Source organism: Lolium rigidum, chromosome 5 (genome assembly GCF_022539505.1).
Source record: "Lolium rigidum isolate FL_2022 chromosome 5, APGP_CSIRO_Lrig_0.1, whole genome shotgun sequence".
NCBI classification, from domain to species: domain Eukaryota; kingdom Viridiplantae; phylum Streptophyta; class Magnoliopsida; order Poales; family Poaceae; genus Lolium; species Lolium rigidum.
In genome coordinates this window covers 108,837,148-108,848,467 of record NC_061512.1, presented here as the reverse complement: position 1 = coordinate 108,848,467, position 11,320 = coordinate 108,837,148, and the positions used below count along the sequence as shown (strand labels likewise).

The following is an 11,320-nucleotide window of genomic DNA, read 5'->3' as shown; positions in this document are numbered from 1 at the left end:
TGTGGCAATGTGAAAATGTGTGATCAGTGATCGGAACCCTGATCGGGCAGGGCTGCAAATTGACTAGGATCCGCTTAATCTAGAAAGTAGAGCCAATCGTACAGCAATGAGAGATCAAAGGTAGTCGGTTTTCGGCCAGTGGCGTTGAGCCGATGCTGAAGCTGTGAGAATATGCCCGTGGGGCTGCGAGATGGCTCGAAGTCAACCGAGGGACACATAGGACGAATCTTGCCGGTCGACGGTTGGATTTCCGAGCGACCAAATTGGTGGCCGTGGCGGAGCTATGGCCTATGGCTCGACTCCGGCAACGATAGCAACCGGCGAGCGAGTCGGAGGGGGTAGGAGGGCGGTAGAGGCCGTGGGATCTCAGCATGGTCATCGGAGGCAACACTGACCGACTGACGGTGACTGTCAACACATGGTGAGACGAGCCGCGGCCGAGTATATTTGACAATCGGAGATGGCGATGAGTAAATTATTTTACTTCTCTAATGCTAGCCTTTTTAATGGATCGGCTGGATCCACTTTACCTTCTTATAACTAAATTTTGGCTTCTGCACAAACAAAAATTAGAGGATAAGCTAGATATAGATGCCATAATAATCACATAAAATTGATGAGTCTAACACTACGAACCAGTCAAGGTGCCGAGGACATCGGCACGGGCTGTGCCGACGGTGGCCGTCGGCACCTCGGCGTCGGCACAATATGACCTCAGCACATACTTATTTGCCGTCGGTATAGCATTTTGTACCGACGCATAGAACTAACGACCCTTTGGTAATTCTAGCTAGAATTTTGCCAAAAAATTAATTTTTTAATCTCTCACATGGATCATTTTAAATCTAACTACACTTAACCTTAGGTCAAATAACACTCATGGTCAAACTTCCCAATCGATTACCTATCCTCACACTACTCTAGCCCTAGCACGTTTAAATTTTTCGTTCCTTCTGGTTGAGCTTCCATGAAAGAAACAAAATCTTATTGATAATACTATTATATCAATCCTATTGACCTTTACATTGTGATATCACAACTCTTTATTATTTTGACTTTTCAACAATTATTTAAATAAACATCAATTAAGTAATAATAATCTTTATGCATAATTAATTGTAATTTTTTAACAAATATAAAATCCTTAATTTCTGGCAAAAACTAAAATCTTCCTATTTTCATATTTCCCTTTTGAGAATCTAAAAAAGTGGCAACCGGGTAATTCGGATATAACTTTTTGATAGGTTATATATGTTTTCCACATAGTATGCAAAACATAATGCTATTTTATCGAGAAATAAACTTGTTTTTGCAAAAAAAAAATCGAAATTCAAAATTGTTAATTTCCCCTAATAGTAGGTTGCATAACATACATGAATGTCAACGATTTTATTTTTGAAATTTGTTTTTATCATTTTTTGCCATTCATTTCAAAAAGTTCAGGACTTGTGCCAATGGCTTGGCTGTTGACATAGGGATAGAGGGGGGGGGGGGGGATTTCACGGCGTCGTCTCACCGTCACGGCGAAGACCCCTGTGCCGCTAGCTTTCCTGTGCCCACGGCCCCTAGTCTGTGCCGACGGCCTTTTTTTTTGTGCCTACGGTGACCATCAGCACAAACTTTCCTGTTCTGATGGCTTTGTTGTGCCGGCAGCCTTCTTTGTGGCTTTCCCTGTTCGAGACTTGTGCCAACGGCCCTGATAAAAAGCCGTCGGCACCTTGACGGTTTATTGTAGTGTAACGAACTCACAGGATGAAAGAAATGTCTATAAAATTATTTCCTACTATATTCTCCATCTAAATGTCTTTAAAATTAGCAAATATGCATGATGAAGAAATTTCGAATTTGAAAATTCTAGAATTTCACTTTGAAATTCTAGTCGTCAAGGAAGGTAGCATCGCTAGCTTGTTTCAAATGAAGAAAAAAAACTCGCGATTTACTTCGTGCGATCGACCGCGGAAGCTACCGATAGATCGGGGGCAACTTGGGTGGGATCTCATTTTACATAGGATCTGTGAGATCAATTTATTTGAACAGACAAATTATGTTTAAATATTCTAGAAAAATTTGACAACAAACATCTGTCATATGTATGCAACCTCTAAAAATCTCAGCTTCAAATTCGACCTACACTTAGAGAACTAAAAAAGACAAATCCTAGGTTTGAATGGTGTGATATCCTGTTCACCTAAAGCTAACACTTTTCACAGTAGGTTTATCTTTTTTGTTTCTCTGCCTGTAGGGGAACTTTTGAGCTGATTTTTTTTAGAGTTGTAGATACAACCGGTAGGTATATTGTACACAAGTTTCAGATTTTTTGCAATTTCTATGAATGAATTTTATGAGTTGATCCTATGATCTCACCTAATAGAGTGATTCTACACAAGTCTCCCCCCCCCGGATAGATCGATCCGGAGGAAAAACGCCTATACTATGTCAATGGCCCCAAGCCAACGACGTGGATCTAAAAGCCCTCGGCATAGTGTAGTGCCAACAGTCGCCCTCAGCATAGAACCGTTGGCAACTATGCAACATGGACGTCGGCATATATATGTATCTTGAGCTTTTGCCGATCGTTGGCAAAACTTACATGCCCTCGGCAAACACGACTGATGGCCCCATCCGTTTGATGGTGTCTCCAAGCAATGGTAAGAAATTCGGTAATCATTAACTACTCGGTCAGTTTGGGAGTAACGATTAATTGGAATTCGCATGATTAACTGATTTAAATCGGTGTAACCTACACAAATTAGTATGTAAAACAGTTTATATAAGAAAATAATAGTATATGAGCCTCTATATGTATGGACATACTTCTCTAAAGGCTAAAATCCCAGAAAAATTTGTATGCTTCTCCTCTGTGACCTAATCTTCAAGGTTACGAGTGAATCAGGATCCACTAGTCGAAGGCGTGTTTCTTCCTTCCACTTCTTATCCTCTCATCTCTGAAGTTTATCTTCTCCCACCACCTACCTAGCTAGGGTACGACCCTCTTACACGTCAACCAACTAACCATTCAAAGGCTCCCTTGAGCTCCTGCACGAGCTAATCAAGGTGGTCGAGCTCCTGTATCTAGGCAACTGAGAGAAAGAGGGTAATTCGAGCTGATCTGGGAGGGCAAGGAACTAGTTAGCGACAGCAGAATTCGAGCTGTTGGAGGCTACAATCAAGCGGGAGCTTTGCAAAACCTACTTTATTGAGGAGGGGTAGCGCGTGTACTAGCTATATGCATTGAAAAGTTCATAACTTTTTTGATCAAGTGCATTAGTTAATCGGGAGCATACCTAGTAATCAGACTTTTGGTACGATTAATCGGGCTACAGGATTAACATAAGAGATTAATGATAATCAACACAGCCAGGCCCATAGTAGCGATTAATCGGCCTAGTAATCACTAAAATGGCCTAATTTTTGAACAGTGTCTCCAAGTATGACGATGGTCTAGCCGTCAACATAGATAGCCATGTGGTGTTTCGTGGTGCCTCATGCTGGAGCTCCGTAGATTGCCTCTGTGCCAAGAGGATAAGTCGTCAACATATGTGTCCTCCTATGGCTAGGGATGGACCCTCGGCATAGCTGTCTGTGTAGTGTGCGCTGAAACTCTCTAGATCGCCTCTATGCTGAGAGGAAAGCCGTCAGCGTACCTGGGCGCGTATGTGCAAAGTTGGACAAGCCGTCACCTGTAGAAGGCGGCGGCGTGATTTCTCCGGAGAAATAGACGGCTCGCGTCCTCCCCGTCAGGCTGCACAAGCCCTCGCCTCCATCCTCCTTCTGGTCGTGACACTGGTAAATATGGAGAGCCTTGGGTGAAGCGCAGCTTGGAGAACGAGGGGAAGGCAGGGGACGGGCCGAGCTAGAAGAAGAACCACGAGCACGACAGCAACCCGCAAAAAAAAAAGACAGCAACCTGCAGCACATCATCCAACTCCTCTCTGTTGTATCTATTCGGAAGGTGATAATACCATTAGATCTGGTCCGAAAATTCATCATTTGATTGAAGCATGATTCCTCATGTTGCATATATGGCGTGAAATTAACTCTGTAGTGTTGATGCAGTGATGCTCACATATATTATTTGGGAATGCCACTGTGAAATTCAAACTATTGTTTTGTTGTTGCATTGTAGATGAACAAGCGGCAGAAGATGTTTGTTTTTAACTGATCCATAACACTTCAAATAAGATTGGCCACCTACTTGTTGGTGAGAATGCGTGTCTTCAGTAAAAAGCATAAGCATATGCATACATGTCTGTATGGCATTATGATCTCATTCCATGTTGGAACTGGAACCTTTTCCTGATGAAAGAGATAGCCAACGGGAGATTGTTATTTTGTTCGACTTAAAGTGAAGTAAAACAGTTTGTAGGTGATGTTTCTTTTTCAAAGATATCCCATGGAAATATGGTATATGGGGCTGTTATGATATTATGAACATATCAGAAAAATTATGGTGGAATTTGAAATCATACCCACTATATTTATGTCAATTATGCCATGTAAATAAGTTTGACGGGTCCAAAGTGACAATAAATGGATATATTGGAAAATGTGTTCGGTTTTTGGAACCATATCCACTGCATTTGTTTCAATGATTATTATGGATTCTAGTGGTAAACTTGCTTCTCTTATAGGTTAATCTGTTCTTATGTTAGTTATTATCACACCAAAGTGTCATCGGTTGCAAGTGCAACAAATGAATTGCAATAACGATTTCTTTATCCTCGAGATGCTACATTTCCAGAGCTGCAGTAACTGATTTTTTTTTTTTTAAACAGAAGGCCTCACGGCCCGGCTTTATAAATAAAGCCCTCCAGGCAACAGGTACATGCAGAATCAAGAACTACAGTCCACGCACACATAACACGCCCAAGGCGTCACAAGTACGACCCTCCTAGGTCTAGGAGACACACTACACACCGGATACAAAGCCAAATGGAGCTACACAGGGGGCTCAACCAAACTAGATATAAGCTGAAGCAAGTCCTTGGTCGAGTCTCCGCGCGAGTCCTCCGCTACTCAGCCCGCAGCCGCGCGTAGAGTCTCCTGACGTCGTCCACCGCCGCGTCCAGCATCGCCCGGTCCTTCTGTCTGACCAGAACCCTCCAGGACTGTCGCCCGGTCCTGCAGCTGATTCAAACTTAAACCTAGTTTCTCTTGGCTCCCGTCTCGGTCCCTCATGCGCAGAATAAGGCAAGATGGCAATGACTTCATCATCGGCATACCCTCCGCCCCCTCCGTTTTACCGGCTATACAAGGATTTTGAGCAGGACCCCTCGTCTGCACCGGAACCCCCATTGCCGATCGATGGAGCATATCAACTCTTCGGCGCTACCTACACAGTATTCTTCTTGTCACATACTTCTCTGAAGTGTGTCATTGCTTGTGTCAAAGCTGACTCTGGGGTTTTCCTCTGTAGACAGATGTGGTGCTCCCAAGTCTGGAGGATCAAGGTGTTCGGCAGCTCTATCCAAAGGGCCCAGATATCGGTGTGTGTCATTCCTTTCAACATGTATTTGATTGTCTACTGATGTATATGTACTTCAGATGTTACATTGTGGTCTTTTAATGATTATGGCTGCTATGGTAAACAGGGTAAATGCACTTGCAATTTCGATGAACTAAAGTGATTGTTCTTTATGAAGTTAATTTGAGCGCAGAGTAAATATTTATCTTAATTTATTTTATTTCACGGGTTGGCTATTCGCAAAACTGGTTTACCTGCAGACTTCAAGAAGGAACTAAGGACACTCAACAGAGAGCTCCAACTCCATATCCTGGAGCTAGCAGATATTCTAGTGGAGAGGCCATCTCAGTATGCTCGCAGGGTCGAAGATATTTCGCTCATTTTCAAGAACCTGCACCACCTTCTTAATTCCCTACGACCACACCAGGTGTGAGACACAATTTTTTGTTTCATGTGGTGGATTTATATATTTACTATTCACTAGCGTCACTCATTTTGGAGTTTCTTTTAGGCAAGAGCGACATTGATTCACCTTCTTGAGAACCAGATACAGCGTCGTAAGCAAGCAATTGAAGATATAAAACAGTGAGTAACTGAACTTCCTTTAGGTACACTTTGGTTGCTAAATGAACATATTTCTGTTCTTCCATTGGGAACGACTGATTCATAGACAAGAAAATGCTGCACTATATACACTGAAGCAATCACCATATAACTGTAAATTCGTAATTATCTCAAGGTGAAACTGTCGTGTTAATAATCATGCTAGTCTATCATCCATATGTCACAAGCAGGAAACTGTTAACCCCAGCACTGCTCTTGTGGTTTCTATATTATTAGCCTCTTGTTTTGCTCACATAGCACTGATCGGGTGAAAGCTCATGCTAAAGCTAGCTGCTGCAGTTTAGGAGGCCAAAGATGCTCCCACTCAGTTCGAAAGATAAAATATATTCAGTTGAAATGATGGTAATTGCTAAAATTTGTATATCAAAACGAATATTTTTGATTGATTTGTACAGAGCATATATAGTTATGTATATCAAAACACAGGTCATATGGTATGATGTATATATATATTTTTTTGGATCTTTTAACGGGTATAACTGTTTCATCAACTTTCCTGATGCTATTGTAGCAATGCTATTTTAGCACCCCTAAGAGCATCTTCAGTCGCGTCCCTCAAAAAACGTCCGACAGGAATGATTTGGGGCACGTTTGGGACCATGCCGGACAAAAAGAGACTAAAAATCTGTACAAAAAAGAGACCCTTCCCAGCCGCATCCCTCAAACAGCGTCCGGATGCATGCATTTTAATAGAGGGGACCACCCCATATGGAAAAAGTAGGTGAGAGAAAGTATGAGAAAAGAGAATGACATGTGGGGAATAGGGGCTGCATGCATGCGTCCGGATGCTGTTTTTATGTCCGGCGTTGTATATAGTCTCTACCGGGGACGCCAGACATAAAATGAGACGCTATTTAGCTTTGGGGGACGTGGGCCGATTGGAGATGCTCTAATATTGCCTTCCTATTAATTTCAGGAGAAGAGAGGAGGCACAGAGGCTACTTGGGGAATCACTGGTTATTATAGATGGAAGCCAGCAGGGACTCCAATGTGAAGGCCTCTGATACGCGGGTTTCTTGGTGCCAGGTTGGCTGGATTAAGATGAACTATCGGTGTTTTAGGTGGTGAATGCATTTTGCGAATACAGGGACGGAGCCAGGAATGAAGTATAAGGGGGTCAATCTTAGTATGAGGGAGGCAAAACTAGCTAAAATCACATAAATAAGGAGCTGACATGGCTTGCGTTCGAAGGAAAATCATGAGCATAGGGGAGACGCAGCCCCCCCTCGTCCCCCCTTGTCTTCGTCCCTGGCGGGTAGCCTCTAGACCTAGCCTCGAGACATTTCTGAGATACTTCTAGCTTGTGAAGGTGAATGAGTATGTTGTGAAGCTTCTGAGCACTGCATGTTTAGGAGTCACTGGATCATGATGATGGTTGTTGATACTCCGTACTTTGGATTTAGTGAAGCAGGTGCATCTTTTTTACCTATAGTCACTGTAATCTCGACGCATTTCTGTAGGGTTTGTGCATCATAATCGTGGGTCACTGTTGTAGGAGATTGATGTTGCAGTAGTTGGTTGATCATATTGTCAAGGGGTTTCGCCATTTATATTGGACCTAGACTTGCTGTAGAGTTCTGTGTTTCTTCTGGTCCACGGTTCTTGTTGCTTCCTGAGTTCTGAGCAAACTTTTGAGACATCCGTAGAATCGAAGAATTCTGGCCTGCCAACAAGGGTACACCTGGCGAGCCCTCGGTTCTGCTTCCCCAACTTGGTCCGTATCGATTGATGACGGTGCCATGTTTTGCTTGTGTCCCAGGTGGCTCTCCGATAGGGACCGGATTTTGCCGGCCCGGCGCTGCATATATGCACTATATTCTCCGTTTGAGTATTCCAGCATTGTGTTCCTATCTTACGGTGTGGGGCTCTGTTAAAGGGATCTAGATCGCATTTATTTGATATGCGTCCTTTCTTCAACCCCGGATGTGTACCTGACGCTAGGGAATAACGTAGTTCTGAAGTAGTGACTCGTGTCTTGGAGGTCGTCCATCCAAATGCTCCTCTTTGCCATTGCCCACGTCTACTCCTATAACCGAATTGATGGCCTATAGCGTCATGCCATAATGAAATTCTTGATCATTTCTTTGTTCGTAACATGGTGTAGTGTATCACTGGGTGCCACAATCCCATTTAATACCATGGATATATCGATTTCTATTTTCAGAAAACCTCATCATGAATCCAGTTTTTCATGCTCGAATCAACCACATTAAGATCGATATCTGCTTTGTGCAAGAGCGTGTTTTTGAGGGTGCAGTAGAGGTTAGGTTTGTCTCTTCTAACAAGTTGGCTGATGTTATGTGTTTACTAAACCAGCCATGAGGCATATGTTAGACCGATTTAAGACAAATCTAAACCTTGCATGTAGTAGTTCAGATTGAGGGGTGTGTTAAAATCGGTGATTGTATCATGTGCGTATGTACGCATGTATTTGTACCTTCCAAGTATATGTAAAGAGAAGAGGAGGAGGCATCGACCCCACGAAACCCTAAACTGTTTTTATCTCTGCTCTGGTTGCTTGTACTTCTGGCGAAGGAGTGGATTGAAATACAAGGAGCCTTCCTCCTCGGTTTGATTTGTAGTTCCATGGTAAAGTCAGCTGGCAGAGAATGTCATGAAAGCAGAGATCTAAGGACTAACAATGGTGATTCGAGTCTTTGTGACGATGAGAAATTGACTTCGTGATTCGTGACTTCAAGCAACGGTATCGCAGGACGGGGTGACATGATATAAGAAGTTTAAAGTCTTACCTTTCAGGGTGAAAATGTAAGGCCTGACCTTAATTGGTTGTGCCTGGCAATGGTCTTGTTGAAGGTACTGTTTTGTGAGGATGAGTTCTACTAGGAAAAAGTTCTACTAGGAAAAAGGCTATAGATGTATGACATAGCCGTGGCGCGCCTTTTTTCTGGTGCACCGCGTCTACGACCCATGGCGCACCAAAAACAGATGGGCCACTAATATGCCCTCACCCGTGGCGCACTAGACATTCCCGTGCGCATAGTGTGAACAAAGTGCCACGGTGTGCGCCCACATTTATGTGGCCCACATAGATTTGGTGCGCCACGCCAAACTTACCAGCCGATGTCTCTACCGCCGGCCACGCGGCTGGGATATATCCAGGCTAGGTCGCTTCGGCAACTTGATCGGCAACTTGATCGGCAACTGCCGCAAAATGCATGGCAACGACCAGAACAGAAACGGTCACACACAATGGCAACATTACGGCAAGAATGGCAACCTACGCGTGCACGACGTACGAGGCGCCAACTCATTAAACACCGAAATGGCAATGGCTGGAATGGCAACCCGCCGCGCTCTTCGATTTCTGTGTTGCCTTCCCAGCTTCCATCGATGAAGATATAAGTACGGCGCCAACGCGTGCGCTTTCCATATCTCTTTGCAACCTCGCTCCCCCGCCATCGCCAACAACCCGCCGCGCGCCATGAGTGGCGTTTCCTGGCCGTCCGACTCTGACAGCGAGGGAAAGTCCCCTAGGTGACGACACTGGTGGGAACGGGAACCATCGCCGACCTCTGATGACCTGGAACCCAAAGACGTGGCGGCCGACGATGAAAACACCGACGACAATGACCTACCGGAAGACGCCACCGGCGACACAGAGGAGGAGGAAGATGCTGTCGAGGACACAGAGGAGGAGGGGGACGAACATAAAATGTGGGCGCGGTTGGAGGCGGAGGAGGCAGCGGAGGAGGCGGCCGCGGCAAAGAAGGCTCGTGCGAAGGAGGAGGCGACCGCGGCGCGGGCGCAGGCGGCGATGACGGACGAGGACGAGGACGAGTACGAAAGTTCGTCGGAGTCCGCCTCGTCAGATGACAGCTCGCGGAGAAGGCGCCTCGCAAGAAGTGGCGCCGGGACGATGACATGCCAGAGTCGTCCAAAAGAAGATCCAACTAAAGGGCCAACATGACGACGTACAGGTGGGCGCGCCGCGCGTATTTTAGTATGTTATAATTTTATCAACATTTTTAGTATTGTAATATGTGTAGCCCATCTAAAATTATTAGCATTTTCAGTATTGTAATGTTTGTGTCCAGCGGAGAGCGCATCATGCAGGGTATAATTATAGGCGATGGGGTGCGGACACCCGCAAATGCCCCACAAATGCGCCCCTTCGTCTCGAGCAGCCCTGCGCCGCATCTCCGCGCCGCCAGAGCTCCAGATCCCTCCCTCGGGCACACTCACCATCGTTGCATCTCCCCTCCTCGGAGATCCAGATCCTGCCCCCTTGGACGCGGTAGCCACCGCATCTTCGCGTCGCCAGAGCTTGATGACCCACAAGTATAGGGGATCGCAATAGTCTTCGAGGGAAGTAAAACCTAAATTTATTGATTCAACACAAGGGGAGACAAAGAATACTTATAAGCCTCAACCGCGGAGTTGTCAATTCAGTTGCACCTGGAAAAACACTAGTAACATGGGTGATGTGAAAGCAACAGTAATATGTGAGCAATAGTAATAGTAACACATCAGCAGTAGAAGTAACACAGAGGCAATGGCACCAGAAAATATTTCAGTGCGTAGTTGACTGTAGAGCAATGATGATGACAGAAGTACCGGGGTTTCTAGCTATCTACACTAGTGGTAACTCTCCAAACAAAAAACATGTGTTGGGTGAACAAATTACAGTTGAGCAATTGGTAATTGTGAGGGCATGACAATGCATGCTATCAGAAGATAAAGTTTCTGTGGTATTTAATTTGGCATTACAACATGATACACAGACCGCTATCCAGCATGCATCTGTGCCTAAATAATCCACCTTCAGGTTAGCATCCGCACCCCTTTCAGTATTAAGTTGCAAGCAACAAATTATTGCATTAAGAACAGTGCATAATGTAAACAACACAATTTTCCTTGGACAAACCATTGTTGTTTTACCCCTAATGGCAACAGCACATCCACAACCTTAGAGGTTGTTGTCACTCCCCCAAATTAAATAGAGACTGAACCCACTATCTAGCATAAATACTCCCTCTTGGATATACAGACAACTACCAGGATAACCACAAGTACCAGAGAGCATGCAAGATCTTAAATAAACAATAGTATGATAACATGATGAACAATCTGATCATAATTTCACAATTTATCGGATATCAACAAACACAGCCAATTACATCATATGGATCTCAATCATGTAAGGCAGCTCATGAGATCATTGTATTGAAGTACATGAGAGAGAGAGAGTACCAACTAGCTACAGCCAAGAAC

At 44.5% G+C, this 11,320-nt stretch overlaps 1 protein-coding gene across 1 annotated transcript; it reads left to right on the top strand.

Annotated features, from left to right (window-relative positions):
• Positions 1–3,773: 3,773 nt before the first annotated feature.
• On the top strand, positions 3,774–7,162 carry LOC124658025 (mediator of RNA polymerase II transcription subunit 7a-like). Its single transcript, XM_047196474.1, has 6 exons — positions 3,774–3,952; positions 5,185–5,339; positions 5,417–5,486; positions 5,725–5,891; positions 5,976–6,049; positions 7,005–7,162. The coding sequence occupies exons 2-6, from the start codon at positions 5,196–5,198 to the stop codon at positions 7,090–7,092; spliced, it is 543 nt and encodes a 180-aa protein (XP_047052430.1). The 5' UTR covers positions 3,774–3,952; positions 5,185–5,195; the 3' UTR covers positions 7,093–7,162.
• The last annotated feature ends 4,158 nt before the right edge of the window (positions 7,163–11,320 follow it).